Source organism: Schistocerca serialis, chromosome 2 (assembly GCF_023864345.2).
Source record: "Schistocerca serialis cubense isolate TAMUIC-IGC-003099 chromosome 2, iqSchSeri2.2, whole genome shotgun sequence".
Lineage (NCBI taxonomy): Eukaryota > Metazoa > Arthropoda > Insecta > Orthoptera > Acrididae > Schistocerca > Schistocerca serialis.
This window is the reverse complement of record NC_064639.1, coordinates 801,952,605-801,972,059: the sequence shown is the minus strand read 5'-3', so window position 1 is coordinate 801,972,059 and position 19,455 is coordinate 801,952,605. Positions and strand designations below refer to the sequence as shown.

Below are 19,455 nucleotides of genomic sequence, written 5' to 3'. Positions count from 1 at the left end.
GTGAAAATAGTGTGAATGGTCAGGGACTTGATTTCAAAAGCATTTCATAGCCCTGGTGAGGAAGTTGTTTTGAAATAGTCAATAATAATAATAAATAAGTAATTTCTGTGTGTTTGGAAAATGGAAAAGCATTGTTGGGATTAACTGTGCAGTTATTCTGTGTGGATATGTATGTTTACCATTAATTTGAGGGTTGTTAAACGATGAATTGAGTGGAGAGGATACAAACTTTCCATGACTACTGTTCACTGGTGAATTAGACGTAGAGTGAAATATGCAGATGATGGTATCTGTTATGTCAAGAAAACGTAAAAAAATATGTGTGTACCTTTGAAAATACATGATGCTGAAATTTTGGTGATCCAGGTTATAATAATGTTGACAATGTTAGCAATAAATGTAAGTTTGACAGTACTTGATTTGCAGTGGGACTTACAAATTTGCGTCTGAGTGTTTTGTCCTGCAACTGCTATGCTTTTATCTACTTTATGAGAAATAGTCAATTGGAAACTCTTAATTGTGCATGAAACAGATTTTGTAGATATGTGTTCAGGGTGAGATTTAGGGGAAGACCAGCAACTGACTGACTACCAACTTAATGCTACTGCCATTCTCAATGTTAGTCATCCACACTAGAGATACTACCTTCCGCACCTCAACAAGTAAAATTTTGTCCTAACATTTATCTTATTTTCAGTAATTGACAAATTCCATGTGTGTAAAATTCTGGCACCCGAAATTATAGCCTGCATGTGACACCTAGAAGTTTTGTGACAGTCGTTGGTTAGAGCCAAGCCGCTTCATGTGCATGAAAGGTGAAAATCTTGTAGCCCAGTGCAGGCTTTAAGAGATGCTAAATAACTTCTCATTTTAACTGACTAAAAACTTATTGTTTAATGCACATTGGCTGGTTGAGGATTGTCTTTCAAATAAGAAGTCACTAGAACTAAAAGAGACTGACGCACATTTTGTACGAATTGCCTTAGTTTTGTGAATGTCACATAGCAGATAGAATTGTCATTCCTAATACCATAAAATCAAAAATAACTCATTAGAAATTAAAAAAATAATTATAACATTTCTGGCTCACAATTTGGCGCCTCCCTAGGGGCCCGGGATTAGAATAGGCCCGAGGTATTCTTGCCTGTCGTAAGAGGCGACTGCTTTTAGTCTCTCATGTTTCGGCCTTTGTGATGGTCCCCCGTCAGGTTTGACCTCCATTTCTCAAAATTTTCCCGAAGAGCAAGCCAATTGGAGAAGGGTGCTTTACATGGTGCATCGTGTCGATGATGTATAGAGATCTTTAGCCCACTTTCTCGTCGTCGCATTGCAGTCCCGCCCATTCTCCATCTCTTGGGCGATGACACCTTTTCCACCAAGCACTATGTAGTGTCACTTTCTGTGCCAACGATGATGATGGACTTCTTTGCACCTCATATCCAGCACTTTAACCAGTCCGTTGTGGTTGGGCCGCCATGTACCCTGTTGGTTGTAGCCGCCTGACTACACGGGGATCGCTTTGCTGATGCTTGCGCCGTTAACTCCCCACGTATGCCAAGGCGTAGATGCCCATCACCCTGGGGCATCGTTATTCCCGGCAATGGCCATCCTGCCAGGTGGCCTTTGCTGTGGTTGTGTGGCGCCCGTGGAGAGGCCTTCTGGTCGCAGTAGGTGGGATCAGAGCGGATGACACGCCATGAAGCGTAGTACGCCATCTCTTGCTGTTGGTCTGCTGCCAGGAGTCTCTAAGCCGGCATAGTCTAACTTCAATGCTAAGAAATATGACCCCAAGTCATTCCCCTCCCTGGCCACACCAAGGGAGGAATGCAAGGCTAGGGATGGCAGTGAAGCGTATTCATCCCAGTACCTCGTATGTAAGAGAGTTGATGGAGAATCTTTCATGCCCATGAGGCCTCAGTCTTTTTTGTGGAGCATTTGGAGGACAAGTTTGGGGAAGTGGAGGGCTTTTCCAAAATGCGCTCTGGGTCAGTTTTGATAAAAACAGCATCCTCTGCCCAGTCACGGGCATTACTTGCTTGGCATGTGTTACTATCACACCCCATAAGAGCTTAAATACGATCCAGGGTATTATATTCCACAGGGACCTTATTTTGCCGTCTGGCAATGAGCTGCGCGCCAGTTTAGAGCGGCGAGGTGTTCATTTCGTCCGTTGCATCTATCGGGATCCGAGGTATAACCAGGTTGCCACTGGTGCCTTCATCTTGGCCTTAGAGAGTGACACGTTGACCAAGGTGCCTTCATCTTGGCCTTAGAGAGTGACACGTTGCCCAAGAAGGTCAAGGTGATGGTCTACTGCTGTGACGTCAAGCCATATATCCCTCCCCCTATGCGGTACTTTAAGTGCTGGAAGTTTGGCCGTATGTCTTCCCGCTGTACTTCCAGCCCCAGCTGTCAACACTGTGGACGTCCATCACATCCCAATACTCCATGTGCCCCGCTCCCCATCCATGTCAAGTGCAGAGAGCATTATTCACCTTGCTCGCCACACTGCAGGATTTTACAGAAAGAGAGGGAAATCATGGAATATAAGACCCTAGACCGACTGAACTACACTGAGGCTAAGCAGAAATTTTAGTGCCTACATCCTGTGGCTATGACCACCTCATATGCTGGTGCTACGAGAACAGTTGTTGCCCCATCAGTTCCTTGCATTCCTGTCACCTCTCAGAACCAGGAGACTACACTTGTCCCCTTGATGGTTGGGGGCTCTTCTCTCCCTATTGTTCCTGCACCACCTACTTCAGGAGCAACACCCCCTCACCCCCCCCCCACCCCCCCCCCCCCCCCCCCCACCCCCCCCCCTTTTGTGGATACGTGCGTAGCGAGCATGGGACCCCGAGCTAATGTGGCCTTCCTTCCTTTCTGGGCTGCATACCTTCCCTTTCCGCATCCTTCCCCATCCCCCATCTTCGCCCCCCCCCCCCCCCCCCCTCACCTCTGGCTCTTTCCTTCCCTTTCTCCCCCTCTGGGAGTATGGTTTGTGCCTACGTCCGGAGACGGACGCTTGTAAATGTACCGCATTCTTCGCCTTCCTTGCTTGTATGTCTTCATCCTTCCTTTGTCCTTCTCTTTTCCTTACCTCTTCTCTTTACCCTTTTCTCCGCTGCGGCGTTTGAGACCTCTCTTCTTTCCTTTCTCTTTCTTCCTCCCTGTGCGTGTCTGAAGGCCGACCCATGCACTTCCATGCGTAGACGGTGACGGGGTAACGCGTAATTCTCCGCCCCGGGTAGACAGGTAGGACACGTACGTACCCCCTGGTAACGCCCAGGCCCAGGGAGGGGTGATTACCCGAGCTGATACCTTCCGAAAGTGCCGATTGGTCCCTCGTCCGTTTGTCGGGAAGTGTGACCTGAGGTGTGAACAATCACCTAAGGCGGGAGTGCCCTCAGAGAGGGCCCCCACAAGGGAGGAGCGCGCCATCGAAGACACCGGTAATCATGGGGGATTCTTCCGCAATGGTTTCCTCACCTTCCACTATGTCTGCTCACAAACATAAGTTCACTGAGTCTCAGCCACAGTCAGTTCTTCCATCGTTGCCACAGTTCCTTGTTGTTTCTCGGTCTGACGAAGGTCACGACTTCTCCACGGTCAACCCTTTCATTATTCAGAAAGGTGTTGACACAATTGCAGGCCCTGTAAAGTCTTGTTCCAGATTACGGAATTGCACCCTGTTGTTAGAAACAGTCAGTGCCCTCCAGGCACAAAAATTGCTGCGTACCTCACTACTACACACCTTCCCTCTCCGGGTGGAACCGCACCGTATTTTAAATTCCTCGCGTGGAGTCGTTTATACACGCTCCCTCGATGGATTGTCTGACGAAGAAATTCAGCACTACCTGTCTGACCAGTGCGTAACGGCTGTTCATAGGGTTATGAAAAGGGTTGACACGAACATCATTCCGACCTGCACTGTCTTCTTGACATTTGACAAAGTTCAACTCCCATCGAAAATCAAAGCAGGCTATGAGATAATTTCCGTTCGCCCTTACGTCCCAAACCCTATGCGTTGCTATCGGTGTCAGCGGTTCGATCACACCAGCCAGTCCTGTTCCAATCCGGCCAAATGTGTTACGTGTGGCAAGGATGCCCATGAGGGTGCTTGTCCACCTCCATCCCCTCGCTGCATCAACTGTATGGGTGACCACGCTGCTTCCTCTCGAGATTGTCCCGTTTTTAAGGATGAAAAGCTCATCCAGGAAATTAGAGTAAAGGAAAAGGTGTCGACCTTTGCTGCTCGAAAATTATTCGCCAGTCGACAGCCCACCGTGCCTCAGAAAGGAAAATACAGCACTGTCCTTGCTTCTCCTCGGCCAACAAAGGAGGCGGCCACACAGACTTGCGACCTCACCTTTAGTGCCACGGTCGTCAGATCGGCCAGCGCAAAGATCGCCCGTTGAACCTCACCTCTTTCGCCTGTCCACTCTCTGGCTCACCCTTCGTCGAGTTCTGCTAAATCTCGAGCCCAAAAGTCAGACACCAAGACTTCGAAAAAAGAGCATACTCGTGAAGAGTTTTTACGTACGGCAACTTCCCAACCATCGGTTCCTCCTTCCTCTAAACATCATACTTCCAAGAAGGCTACAAAGAAACCCAGTTCCTCTCCTCCGCCAAGGCGTGTCCCATCTACAGCACCACCTGGCGGAAATCGCCCTCGGCCGTCTTCTGTGTCGCTGAGGCGCACTGCTGGCGGCCGATCAACCGGCCGATCGCTGGTGGCAGGAGCTGCTCCTGACCAACCTATGGATCAGGATCTTCTGCCTTCGGCTGAATGCCATTCAGTGCTGTCGATGGCAAGCTCAGAGCAGTCGTTGAGTTGACAGCGACCTTGGTCACATTCCTCCATTTTCTGTTCATCCTATGTCCATTATCCACTGGAATATCCGCGGTATTCGAGCCAATCAGGATGAATTGTCGATCCTCTTACGATCCTACTCGCCGGTCATCTTCTGTCTTCAGGAAACAAAGCTGCGTCCCCATGACCGCTTTGTTCTCCCTCATTTTCAGTCCGTCCGATATGATCTCCCCTCTGTTGAAGGCACTCCAGCACATGGAGGACTCATGATTCTTCTCCATGAAACTCTCCATTATCACCCAATCCATTTAAACACTTCCTTCCAAGCTGTCGCCGTCCGTCTTTCCCTTTCCAGTACACGTTCTCTCTTTGTACTGTATACATTCCATCGTCCACACCAATGGCACGAGCTGATGTCCTTCATCTTCTTGGTCAGCTTCCACCCCCATATTTGCTGGTTGGGGACTTCAATGCCCACCACCCGCTTTGGGGATCTCCACATCCTTGTCCACGTGGCTCACTATTGCTAGACGTCTTCCACCAAGCAGATCTAGTTTGCCTCAACACTGGGGTCCCTACATTTTTGTCTGCCTCCACGACAAATTTATCTCATTTGGACCTTGCGGTCGGTACTGTTCCGCTAGCTCGGCGCTTCGAATGGTTCGCCCTTGATGATACACACTCGAGTGACCACTTTCCATGTGTCCTTAGACTGCAGCCTCAACTGCCCTACATGCGCCCGCGACGCTGGAAGTTTGCCCAAGCCGATTGGACACTTTTTTCGTCTCTAGCGACTTTCGATGACCGTCACTTTCCCAGCGTCGACAATGAGGTCACACATATTACCGACGTTATTCTTACAGCTGCGGAACATTCAATACCACGCACCTCCGAATTGCCCCGGCGCCCCCCAGTTCCTTGGTGGAACGAGGCATGCCGTGATGCAATACGTGAGCGGCGACGTGCTCTCCGCGTTTTCCGCCACCATCCTACTTTGGCCAACTGTATCCGCTATAAGCAGTTCCGAGCGCGATGCTGTCGTGTCATCCGCGATAGCAAGAAGGCAAGCTGGAAATTCTTTATTAGCTCATTTAACACCTTCACTCCCTCCTCGGAAGTTTGGAGTCGGCTTCGACGGTTCTCAGGCGCGCCTAGTTTCTCCCCGGTCTCTGGGCTCACTGTCGTGCATGACACATTAGTGGACCCCGTTGCAATTTCTAACTTGTTGGGCCAGCACTTTGCTGAGATTTCGAGCTCTTCAAATTACCCGCCAGCGTTTCTTCCGAAGAAACGTGCAGCGGAAGTGTGACCTCTTGCTTTCTCCTCTAAAAATCGCGAAAGCTACAATACTGTTTTCTCCTTGCGGGAACTCCAACATGCACTCTCTTCTTCTCGCTCCTCCGCCCCAGGACCGGATGGTATCCACGTCCAATGTTGCTGCATTTATCAACCCATAGTCTGCGTTACCTCCTTCGCCTTTATAATCGAATTTGGACCGACAGTACTTTTCCCAGACGATGGCGGGAAGCTATCGTCGTTCCTGTTCCGAAACCTGGAAAGGACAAACATCTCCCCTCTAGCCATCGCCCCATTTCTCTCACGAGTAGTGTCTGTAAGGTTTTGGAGCGTATGGTGAATTACCGTTTAGCGTGGTGGCTGGAATCCCGCAGTCTTTTAACACCTGCCCAATGCGTATTCCGAAAGCATCGTTCTGCAGTTGACCATCTTGTTGCTCTCTCCACTTATATCATGAACAATTTTCTCCGGAAACGCCCAACAGTAGCAATATTTTTTGATCTGGAGAGAGCATACGATACCTGTTGGAGGACAGGCATCCTCCGCACACTGTTCTCTTGGGGCTTTCGAGGTCGGCTGCCCCTTTTTCTTCGCGAATTTATGGCAGAGCGCACATTTAGGGTGCGGGTGAACACTACTCTCTCCCGTACTTTCTCCCAAGAAAACGGGGTACCCCAGGGCTCCGTGCTGATTGTTGTACTGTTTGCCATTGCCATCAATCCAATTATGGATTGTCTCCTTCCTGATGTCTCGGGCTCCCTCTTTGTGGACGATTTTGCGATCTACTACAGCTCTCAATGGACCAGCCTTCTTGAACGACGTCTTCAAGGATGTCTCGATCACCTCCACTCTTGGAGCATCGAAACCGGCTTCCGTTTTTCTCCCAGTAAGACCGTTTGTGTTAATTTTTGGCAACGTTAAGGAGTTTCTTCCGCCCTCCTTACATCTAGGTCCTGTCAACCTTCCGTTTTCAAACGTCGCTAAATTCTTGGGTCTTATGTGTGACAGAAAATTGTGCTGGTCCTCCCATGTTTCCTATCTTTCGGCTCGCTGTATGCGATCCCTTAACACCCTCCGTGTCCTGAATGGTACCTCCTGGGGAGCGGACCGGGTGGTCCTTCTCCGCCTGTATCGCACCTTAGTGCGCTCGAAATTGGACTACGAAAGCATAGTCTACTCCTCTGCTCGGCCGTCTATTCTTCGGCGTCTCGACTCTATCCACCACCGTGGATTACGTTTAGTGTCTGGAGCTTTTTACACCAGCCCTGTGGAAAGCCTTTATGCTGAGACTGCTGAACCTCCGCTGTCCAATCGGCGAGCAGTCCTTCTGAGTTGTTATGCTAGCCATCTGTCTTCCATGCCTGCTAATCCAGCCCATGACTTTTTTTCGACGCCTTCTTTGATGTAGGGTATGCAGGCCGCCCCTCCTCCCTACTACCACCGGGAGTCCGCTTCCGTCAACTGCTCCATTCTCTTTCCTTCCGCTTTACTAAAACCTTCTTGACAACTTTGGGTACAGCACCACCTTGGCTCCGTCCCCGGATCTGCCTGCTCCGTGACCTTTGTCGATTTCTCAAGGATGGTACCCCTTCACTTGTTTATCGTCGGGCATTTGCTGCTCTATGTGCACAAATGACGGACGCCACATTTATTTACACCGATGGCACGAAAACATCGTTAGGTGTAGGGAGTGCCTATATTGTTGGCGACACCCCAAATCACTTTCGACTTCCCGACCAGTGTTCGGCTTATCTGCGGAGCTTTACGCTGTTCTCCAGGCTGTCCACTACATCCGCCGCCATCAGCGGATACAGTACGTTATTTTAGCAGATGACACGCGCTCAGCCGACCGCGTTCTCAAGTTTATTAGTGCCAGTGAAATGACATCAATCATTTGAAGCTTTTTTTGTGGGGACAACCAACCCGTTTCTGTAGTGGATTTTTAAGCCTTCCTTCTGCTTTTAGTTTCTCCAATTTTATGACTTTCGTTCCCATTGCTGCTGGTTTTCAATTTTACTGTTTCCTAAGTCACGGACCGGGCGCTAATGACCATAGAAGTTTTGCACCCCAAAAAACCCAAACAAACCCCCCCCCCCCCCTCCCCTCACCCCTCAACCATTGGGGATTGCAGTCCCCATTACTGAACCAGAGAAGCGTAAGACTTCTTCGGCTCCTCTCGCTAGGAAGGGTTCCCTTGGGTCACTGCCTTCCCAGGTTTCTGCTAGTGGGAAAGATGACACCTGCCAGTGGCTGAAGAGCCCAAAAGCAGCTGGTCATAGGGCTTCACACTCATCCTCAGTCCTGGAGATTGTTTCAGTGAAGTCCTTCCAGCCAAGGAAACCCAAGGAGCAGCACAGGAAATAACTGTCTGCAATGTATATTTTCCTCCAAATGGTGCAGTACCCCGGAATGTATTAGCTGCACTGATTGATCGTCTCCCTAAACCTTTGTACTTTTGGAAGATTTTAACACCCATAACCCCTTGTGGGGTGACACCATGCTTACTGGCTGAGGCAGATACGTCGAAACTTTATTTCTCAGTTCGACCTCTGCCTCTTAAATACTGGAGCCGCCACACATTTCTATGTGGCTCGAGGTAATTACACCGCCATTGATTTATCAATTTACGGCCCAGGACTTCTCCCATCTATCTACTGGAGGGCACATGACGACCTGTGTGGTAGTGACCATTCCCCATCTTCCTGTCACTGCCCCAGCGTCAGGCCCATGGATGCGTGCCCAGATGGGCTTTAAGCAAGGCTGTCACCATTGAATCTCCCCCACACGCTAACATCGATGTGATGATTGAGGAGCTGACTACAACAATTGTATCTGTGGGAGAAAACATGATCCCTCGCTTTTAGGGTGCCCCTGGCGAAAGTCAGTCCCTTGGTGGTCGCCGGAAGTCGCTGAGGCAATTACAGAGCATCAGCGAGCTTTGCAGCAACATAAGCGGCACACTTCCCTAGAGCATCTGATAGCCTTTAAGTGGCTCCCCGCCTGTGTACACCAGCTTATAAAATGACGGAAACAGGAGTGTTGGGAGAGGTACATGTCGACCATTGGGTGCCGTATGTCACCTTCACAAGTCTGTACGAAAATCGGACATCTTTTTGGGTACCACACCTCGACAGGTGTCCCTGGTGTTACCATCAATGGCGTGCTATGTACCAAAGCAAACGTGATTGTTGAGCACTATGCTTGAGCAGCTGCGTCGGGGAACTACGCCCCCTTTCGCTCCCTCAAACGGCGGATGGAAAGGAAAGTCCTCTCATTCACTACAAGCCACAGTGAACCCTGTAACGCCCCATTTACAGAGTGGGAGCTCCTCAGCGCACTTGCACATTGGCCTGACACAGCTCCTGGGCCAGATTGGATCCACAGTCAGGTGATGAAACATCTCTCGTCTCCCTACAAGTGCCATCTCCTCATCACCTTCAACTGGATCTGGTGCGATGGTGTCTTTCCATCACAATGGCGGGAGAGCACCATCATTCCGGTGCTCAAACTCGGTGAAAACCCGCTTGATGTGGACAGCTATTGGCCCATCAGCCTCACCAACGTTGTTTGTAAGCTGCTGGAACGTATAGTGTGTCGACGGTGGGGTTGGGTCGGGTTGGGTCCTGGAGTCACACTTAGTGGCTCCATGTCAGGGCGGCTTCCGCCAGGGGCACTCTACCACTGATAATCTTGTGTCCCTAGAGTCTGCCATCCAAACAGACTTTTACAGACGCCAACACCTTGTTGCCGTCTTTTTTGATCTACGAAAAGCGTATGACACCACCTTGCCACATTATATGAGTGGGGTCGCTGAGGCCCACTTCAGATTTTTATCTAGATTTTCCTGTTGCTTCATACTTCCCGAGAATGGGGTCCCGCAGGGCTCTGTATTGAGTGTATCACTATTTTTAGTGGCCATTAAAGTTATAGCAGCAGCTGTAGGACCTTCCGTCTCACCCTCTCTGTATGCTGACGACTTCTACATTTTGTACTGCTCCACCCATACTGGTGTTGCTGAGCAGTGTGTAGTGTACAGGGAGCCATCCACAAGGCGCAGTCATGGGCTCTCACCCACAGCTTCCAGTTTTCAGCCGCTAAGTCGTGTGTCATGCACTTCTGTCGGCATTGTACCATTCATCCAGAACCCGAACTTTACCTTCATGATGATCCACTCACTGTAGTGGAGACATCAATTCTTAGGTATGGTTTTCGACGCCCAATTGACTTGGCTGCCTCACCTTCTTCAGCTTAAGCAGAAGTGCTGGGAGCACCTCAATGCCCTCCGCTGCCTGAGCAACACCAACTGGGGTGCAAAGTACTCTACTCTGCTGCAGCTCCACAAAGCCCTTGTTCAATCCCGCCTTGAGTATGGGTGTATGGTTTACAGTTCTGCGGTGCTCTCAGCGTTGCTTGTACTCGACCCAGTGCACCACTGTGGCAATTGCCTAGTGGCAGGAGCTTTTAGAATGAGTCCGGTGACCAGTGTCCTGGTGGAGGCCGGAGTCCCTCCATTACTGGTCAGGCATGCACAACTGCTCGCCAGTTACGTTGCACACATTCATAGTTCTCCTGAGCATCCGAATTACCTTCTCCTTCTTCCACCAGCAGCAGTTCATCTCCCCCATCGGTTGCCCAGGTCAGGGCTAACGATTGCAGTTTGTGTGCAATCCCTTCTGTCTGAACTGGAATCATCCCCTATACCACCACCCATCCAGGTCCGTCCGCATATAACTCCATGGTGTACACCTAGGCCGTAGATTCATCTGGACCTTTCGAATGACCCTAAGGACTCAGTTACTCCTGCCACTCTCTGCTGTCACTTCCTCTCGATTCTTGATGTGTTCCGGAGCTCTGAAGTGGTTTACACCGACGGCTCGATGGCCGATGGTCATGTTGGCTTCGCCTAGGTCCACAGAGGCCATTTTGAACATAATTCCTTTCCTGATGGCTGCAGTGTATTCACTGCAGAGTTGGTGGTCATCTCTCGTGCACTTCAGTATATCCGTTCATGCCCCCAGGGAATCGTTTCTTCTGTGTACTGATTCCTTGAGCAGCCTACAAGCTATCCACCAGTGCTATCCTCGCCATCCATCCAGGAGTCCATCTATGCCCTGGACCGGTCCCTTTGTTCAGTGGTGTTTGTGTGGACCCCAGGACGTGTCAGCATCCCAGGCAACGAAGTTGCTGACAGGCTAGGCTGGCTAAACAGGCTATGCAGAAACTGCTTCTGGAGATGGGCATCTCTTAATCTGACCTGCGTTCTGATTTATGCTGTAGGGTTTTTCGGCTCTGGGAGACGGAATGGCATAACAGTACACACAACAAACTGTGTGTCATTAAGGAGACTACGAATGTGTGGAAGACTTCCATGCAGGCTTCTCACAGGGAATCAGTTGTCCTCTGCCGGCTCTGCATTGATCACACTTGGGTAACCCACGGTTACCTCCTGCGCCGTGAAGACCCGCCTGGTTGACAGTGGCCCATATTCTGGTGCAGTGTCCCACTTTGACTGCCCAGCAACGAAATGTTGGGTTACTGGACTCATTGCCGCTAATTTTATCTGACAACGCCTCATCGGCTATTTTAGTTTTACGTTTTATTCATGAGGGTGGGTTTTATCATTTGATCCAAGTTCTAGCACATGTCCTTTGTCCCTCTGTGTCCTTTGCCCTAGTGCTTCTAGGGTGGAGGTTTAAATGTGTTGCAGAGTGACTGGCTGCTCCTTGTTTATTCTCGTGGTCAGTCAGCCATGGTAATCTGCTTGGTTGTTTTAATCTCTTCATCCCGTTTCTTGCGTTTCTGTGGTTTTCTTGTCTCCTTTTGTCCATTTACATGCTTGTTGCCCTTTGTTCTTGTGATTTTTCCTTTCATTCCGTTTTGAGTTGTCAGTCTCGTTTATTTTATTCTTATACTAGTGGCATTGTTTTATTCAGAACAAGGGACTGATGACCTTGTAGTTTGGTCCCTTTCCCCCTCTTTTAATCCAGCCATTCATAACTTGGTGTGCCTTTTTGGTGAGGCAGTAGATCCCACAAATTTGAACGCCTTTTTGTCTTGTTTGCACTTGAAATCCATTGCCCATTAATGCTCAGAATTGCATTATAGGCCACCTCATATGTTCTAATAAAACGTCCAGAGAAGCAGTCCTCTGCTGAAGTTTGTGCTGCTGAGTATGGAGTTTTTGACTCAAATGAACACAGAATTTTTGGTGCCCAGAATTTCCATTCATGATCTCGTGTAAAACATTGAGCTAAATCCGGTTAAGGTCGTCTGACAGTTCATAGCAAAATGATTGTGTGCACAATTATTTTTGTCTATTTGATGTATCACTTTGTTGATAAATACAGGACGGCCAAATATTATTGTTCTGATTACTCTGTCCACCACTTATGCAAAACATGTTCATTTCATTTCATGAGTTTCACAATGAATGTCAACAGATTAAAGATCTCCCCACTAAAAGTAATATTGTTGAACAGATTTTACATTTGGTGGGCTTTCCAGTTGCAACACTTAATTCAAATAGCTATGATAAACAAATGACAGACAGTTTGTCATGCTTGCTTTTCAACTTCAAAAGTCACCGATGTAATTGTTCTTCTCTAAAGAAAAATGAGGAATTAGATGTAAAGAAATTGTATTAGAAGAAACTAAAGAAAGTTGAAATTTTGTTTCAATTTTAAAATATTAAATAAGTCCACTAAATCAATTGCCGAAGGACATAAAGCAGTTTCATCAAAAAATTATTTTTAAATCAGTGATTTAAAAAAGCAAAAAGTGTTAATTGGTAGGGAGCACATAACTGTTAAAATTACATCATGAAGAAAATATCAAAAGCTTGAATGTACTTCGGTGGTTTCCTTGTTACTTGGCTGACTCCTTGGACTCCACTTACTTTCTTATCAATCCTTATACAGTCCATGCTCATACTCAATCTTAATGACCCTGTCATTGGTGAGTGTAAAATACCAATCCTCTTCTTTTCATTTTTAGATTTTAATATTTATTAAACAAACATTTGCACTGCACTTTTTTGCTCTAATGGATTGTTGTTGCTGAAAAAGATTTGTGATTAATTTGTAATGCGGTTATTTGTGGTTTTGTGTTTTGATGAACTTTGTAGGCTGTAGCAGAACATTTTGTAATACGCTACCACACAAGAATGTTAAAATTTTTGCCATATTCCCTTAGCTTTATTTCTGACTGTTGCACTAGTTAAATATGTAGCCTCTAAAACACTGTAATACTTGCATACCTGCTTCAAAACATTGTAGTTCTTGCACATATTTCATCTTAAAAAATTTTGCTTTTGTGAATACCACATCATAGATGTGGTTGATTGTAGGGTGCAAGTAACACGGGACTACTAGAGACTGCAAACAGTTTGGGAATGGATTAAGTAGATAATGTCTTACTTCAGTTTTGTTAATTTGTGTGCAAAATTGTTAAAACCCAAATCATTTTGTCACCCACCAAAGGTTCTCATGACAGTCAACTTGGAGCTAATGGATTGCCAGCTTGAAATGCCTGCAAAACAGTGAAAGTAGTGTAAGAAAATAGTGAAATCTAATTGCTGAAAATTGGGGGAATAATTGTATGAAATTTTCACTGATAGCGTTCAGCCCAAAAATTACAGTGGTGCTCAGTTATGCAGGGTGTCCCAGATGTCTCGTAATGAGTTACAGTGTGCTTCCTGGCCCATTGCAGGCAGTGCCAGATTGTGCTTCTCCTCAGAGAAGGGCAATGGATAGTACATTATGGAGTGAATCAAGAAAAATAATTACTAATGTTACTGAACTGGAGAGCAAAAGGAACTGCTCCAACCCCTATCTCAGCCTACAGGATGAACAGTGACATACTTAAGGACAAGCTTCTGATCTCTGAGAAGAATTCGCAAATTTTGTATGGATAATCCTGGGAAATAACCAGAAACTCCTGGCAAAAAGATAGAAATTCAAAGTTTTTCTGTTAGGTGATGCTTTGGAACTGCATTCCCCTTTGTTTGAATTATTTTAAAGTGTTCGTTCGTTCGTTCGTTCGTTTGTGTGTGTGTGTGTGTGTGTGTGTGTGTGTGTGTGTGTGTGTGTGTGTGAGAGAGAGAGAGAGAGAGAGAGAGAGAGAGAGAGAGAGAGAGAGAATTTGTTTGCCAGTAGGTGGCTGAAGTCGTAATAACAAAATCCATTTTTAAGAAACCTCGCATCTTGTATGGTTAAGACACTGGCTTAGTAAGCTGAAGGTAGTTGACTTGAGTCCTGTCATATGTCAGTTTTTTACATCCTAGTAGAAATGACTGTCTTCATTTATTTATTTATTCATCGCTCTGGGACTGTAACCTACACGACTGTACAGGCAGTTTCAAGAACTCTGTCCTTCCCCTGGGGACCTCTCCTCATTATTAGCACCTATACATCCTGCGTAGAATGCAGTCCTACTTTTGGACTTCCTTATTCTCTTTCACTTAAGCCAAAATTATGTTGGATAACTTTTACAAGGGCTTCTTCAGGTAATCAAAGACATCTACTTGGCGCAGTAGACTACTCCCAGCCTGTGGAAATTTTGACCAGTGCTCAAGGAAAATATTGACTGGACATCAGGGTAGTACATCTTTGCAGAATATTTTGTTGTCTGTGAGATTCACGTGGAAAAAGTGTAGAATGAGAGGTCTGTACTGCTACAGCATGGAGATATTATTGATTGGCAGTTGCATTTCATTGTAGAAATGAAACAGCCACAGAAATGTTCTGTCTGGTCAGGCTTTGATAGACAGTAATATGACTGTTGGTAAATGTTAGCAGAATGATGATGTAGGCATTATGGGATGGGGAACCTCCTCCAGAAAGTGTTGGATCAAGGAAGTGTTTTTTAAGAAGGTCAAACTAAAATTCTGGACTAAATCCACAGGTGACTCCCATGGTCAGATGAAGTGTGGAAAATTTGAAATGTGGTTTATAAATATGTTTCTCCCAAATCTTCCTCTTAAGTCAATCATTGTGATAGAGAACATTCCATATCATTACAGAGAGTCGGATAAGAAAACCACACTATGATATACCAAAAGTAAGGATGTTGCAGTGGCTGCAAAAGGGGTGTAATGCCTGTAATGAGAGCATGAGGGGGCAGGCCCTGTTTGCTTTAATTCAAGCATGTAGACCTGCTTAAAGAAGTGTGAGATAACAAAATGTGATTTGGGTACAGTAAAACTGACTGCTTGTTACCACAGTGGAAGTCCCACTACTGCAGATTTTGAATTTTATATGAGGAGCGATACAGAATTAATAGCAACAATTACCATTGTTCAACAGGAAACTATAAATTTATATTTCATGACTCCTGTATGCTTTTATCATGCCCATCTCAGATTTTACCTCTGTAGATGCACCCTATCCAGCAGTCAACAGCTGTTACAGCAGCAGCCAGTAGGTGCCACTACCAGCACTGTTTGGAGCACTAATTGTATGTGAACCCAAGTGTGGTGCCAGCACTGTGTAACAGTGCGGCTTGTTCCCCTGCACTTACCATCACCCCTCAGCAGCCTGTGTACTGGGAGGCAGAGGATAGTTTGCTTCCTCTGCTCCCTGGAGTCCCCTCAGAATTCATTCTTATTCTTGTTATTAGGCCATCTCTGTAGGTACCCTTTTTAAATCCATTGTTTACTAGATATTTTTTAATGATCATGCTTTTCCTATGCCTGAATATTGAACATTCCACTTTGAACAGCCTCTGTAAGCAAATATTTTTGCAATCTCTGTTAAGTTAGTTGGCCGAATTCTCTGCGTGCACAAACATGTAAAGTGCTACAATGCTAGAGTACTTCTCTCTTACAGCTCATACTATTAATGTTATAACAAATCAGAAAAAATTCAAAGTGTGGGAATAAACACTATCTGCATATGATGATGATATGCCAGTAAATAAATAGTGCGGGAGTAAATAGTATAATGTATGGTAAAACTTTGCAAAGGGCTGTCCACATTATTAACTTGAATTATGTGATAGTAACACTTGCCACGAGGAATTGTGGGAAACTGCTAATAATAATAATAATAATAATAATGTGGAAGCAATTATGGAAAGTCAGTAAGTGGCAGCTATCTATCATGTCAGTGCACTGTCTAGTCCCGTGCAGCGATCTTATATAGACAATCAAGTGCCTTAAATGCTATCTGTATGTGCACCAATCTGAGATCTTTGAATCCAGAAGGATATATTCTTTTGACGCTTAGTAACACCTTCTTCCTGCACTTTGGAACAACTTGTGTTCTTCTGTTCCGCTGAATATGTCCATTCTTTTCACTTTATCTACTGTCCTAAGTCTTCTTTTTTTCAAACGTCACTTTGTGTAATTCCACAACACATTTGCCACCATATTTATCACTTTGTTTCAATCATGTTTCCACACACATTTCTCTACAATAGTTTTTCCAGCCTACTACTGTCTTCAGTTACACAAAGTTAATCTGTTTAACTCGTAGATAAATCAGTGGCAAAATTTTATAAAACTTTAATTTGCTTCCCAAAACCAAGAGTTATGTAAATGCTGCAGTTAACTCTATAGTCTTCAATTTTGCAACTTTACTGCGTACAATCAGTACCTTTATGAGCAATAATGCTCTTAATTTGACTGCACTTTGCATTTTCTCTCTCTGGTGTGAATTGTGCACCACTTTGCCACATTACTTTCATAATTCAGAAAGACATAGTCATTAAAATGAAGTCATTCTCACACCTGAACTGCTAAAACATTGGAAGAAAATTATATTCTGTTCAAAAGAGGGAATTCTCATAAATTACTTACAAGAACACCAAATGCAGCATTAACAACTACAGTTGCCTTGTAAGATGTTTAAAAGACTGGGAAAGTTAGCTCAGATAGTTAAAAGTTAATGTATGTAAAAATTGTGTGCTTTTGATAAAAATTCTTTCGGTTGGCCTGATATGCAGTGGTTGTTCTTGGTGGTGCTAAACAGAAATGGTCAAGTAGAAGTGAACTTACTTTGAAGCATTGCATATGAATACAGGTATAAAATAAGTTTGTTGGTGAAACTCCTGTTCATTTTTGCCAGTAACTGAAAATGTTAAAAATTTCTGTGTTACAGTGGACAAGATGACGCATATGGTAGGCAGCTATCCCCCGAAGACTGAAGTGCAGTCATACACGACACCACCTGAAGATGCGCCATCTGGGATGGTGGCACGTGGAAGCTATGTTGTACACTCACTTTTTACTGATGATGATAAGCATGAGCATTTGAAGTGGGAGTGGAGTTTTGAAATAAAGAAAGACTGGAAGGACTGAATACCACTTTTGCAGACTGTGCGTGATTGCCGTGAAAAACCAGCTGTTGGTGCTGTTAGTTGCCTTGCCCTGTCCTGACATTATCCTAACCTTTCTGCTGGGAAAAAAAATCTGGTACACTCCTTTTATATTCCTGTCATATAGACCATGCTCCTGTCTCCCTATTGTTTATATTTTCACCCTGTACAGTGAAGTCACTTATAGTGGTTCTCCAGATTGTTTTGGAGGACCATACGGCTATTGCATTCTAATTTTATCTTCCATGATGCAAATTGCTTACAACACTGGTTGGAAAATATGTTGTTCAGGTCAGGAAAATTACCTTCCACAACTCTTCAGTTTGTATTATACTTGATTTGTATTAATTTTGTCATTGTCAATTAGTGATGTAATACCTAACAATGGTACTTACCAACAGAATTGTAAATCTATTTTCCTCGTAAAAAGTATTAGTTTAGGTGGCATTTTTAGGTTGGTTTTATAGTGTCAGCACTTCAGAGTAGTTCATTTCTTTTTGTAATACTGTTTTGTAATTTACTGTTTCTGTTCTCACATTGCTTCCATTTCCATGGCGAAGCTGTTGTGATTGTGTTTCCTGATACAGTTTTGTAGTTTTTATACTTGCAATATATATAGATAAGAGATCCTGTAATGAGTTTCATCACATTTCTCTGGCATTATGTGCATTCTAGAGGATAAAAATGTCAATACTTATTCTTACGTAATGAATTCACCTGTGTGTTCATATGTCAACAGCATATCTGTGCAGTATTATTGCGCAGTTGTCATTTCTTCCCAATGATATCTGAGACTCATATTCTTTTCTGATGATGACAGTATCTGCACATTATTCAAAATTATAAATCAAATTTGCATTTAATGTGTAAATTGTATGTAACTGAACAAATTTAATTCCTCTGAACTCTGACATTTGAGGAGACTATAAATCAATAGTAAATAGATACTAGTTTTGGATATATTGGAATTGAGGAGCATGTTTCCCAGAAGCAGGTATTGTTTTTTATAATACTTTAGAAACCAAAGTGCAATCTAATTTTAGTATGAATTGAGACCAAGATAAATATAGCCTTGGATGTGCAGGTGGCATGTGTCATAAGTTGGGATGAATTGGAGTTGGAGCTGGCTGTGTACTGATGGAATGTTGAGTAGGTTTTCTGGTGCATGTTTGGAGACATATGCTACTTATTCATGTACCATGAGGGCCTGCTACACCTCGTTGTGAAACTGGAGTCATAGTATTTTGGTGGAAATTTTTTTATTGACATAGTCTGTAGTTTAGGTGAACCTATTTAGACAGTATTGAAACTTTTGATATTGTCCACATGCCTCGATGCAAAGTAGCCTTTATGTAAAGAGTGTAGTTTCTTAAAAATGTGTGATGTGAAGAAATATTTACTTAAACTGTGCTACAGCTTATACACATATATATATATATTATATATACATTATAAACATTAAGCTTTTGTTTCACTTCGAGGAGATGGAAATTAAAGCGTCTTAGGTATGATGGTGGAGCTTTCATTATTTATTAATGCATCTGCTATTATAAGAACAATGTTGGAAGTTTTGCCATTATGTTAAGGATGTGTGTTTCTTGATTAAGTGGAGATGTAACAAAATGTGATTAAATGGAGATGTATAAGTGTAATCAAGTGTTTGCTGTTGCCTTGGAAATACATTTATGTAATGCACTGTTTAGGTTTTATTTTATTGATTCCCTGTAAGAAAAACCTATTTTTATGTGCTGTAATGAATGAAAGGTGGTAAAATAGTAAGGAAGTGGCTCTAATAAAGATCAAAAAGACAAAAGGAGAAAGGATAAGCAAGGTGCATTAACTTTCAGGAGAGTTATCATTTGTAGAGATGTTGGATAGTACATATGTATAATGAGAAGTCAGTCTGTTGGAAAATAGAACAATGTTTCATTAATATTCTTTCCTCCCCTGCATTTTTTCACAGTAGTAAGTTCTTTCATCTGGGATTTCTATCGTTTGTTCCCCCCTCCCCTCCTTTTCTTTTTACCCTGGTC

General features: G+C 44.7%; 1 protein-coding gene across 1 annotated transcript in view; it reads left to right on the top strand.

Moving 5' to 3' along the window:
• LOC126458044 (rho GDP-dissociation inhibitor 1) overlaps nucleotides 1-19,122 on the top strand; it is a 29,525-nt gene extending 10,403 nt beyond the window's left edge. Inside the window, exon 5 of the mRNA XM_050094838.1 lies at nucleotides 17,206-19,122. Within this exon, the coding sequence (XP_049950795.1) occupies nucleotides 17,206-17,405 (200 nt within the window). The 3' untranslated portion in view covers nucleotides 17,406-19,122. The remainder of the gene's footprint in view (nucleotides 1-17,205) is intronic.
• The last annotated feature ends 333 nt before the right edge of the window (nucleotides 19,123-19,455 follow it).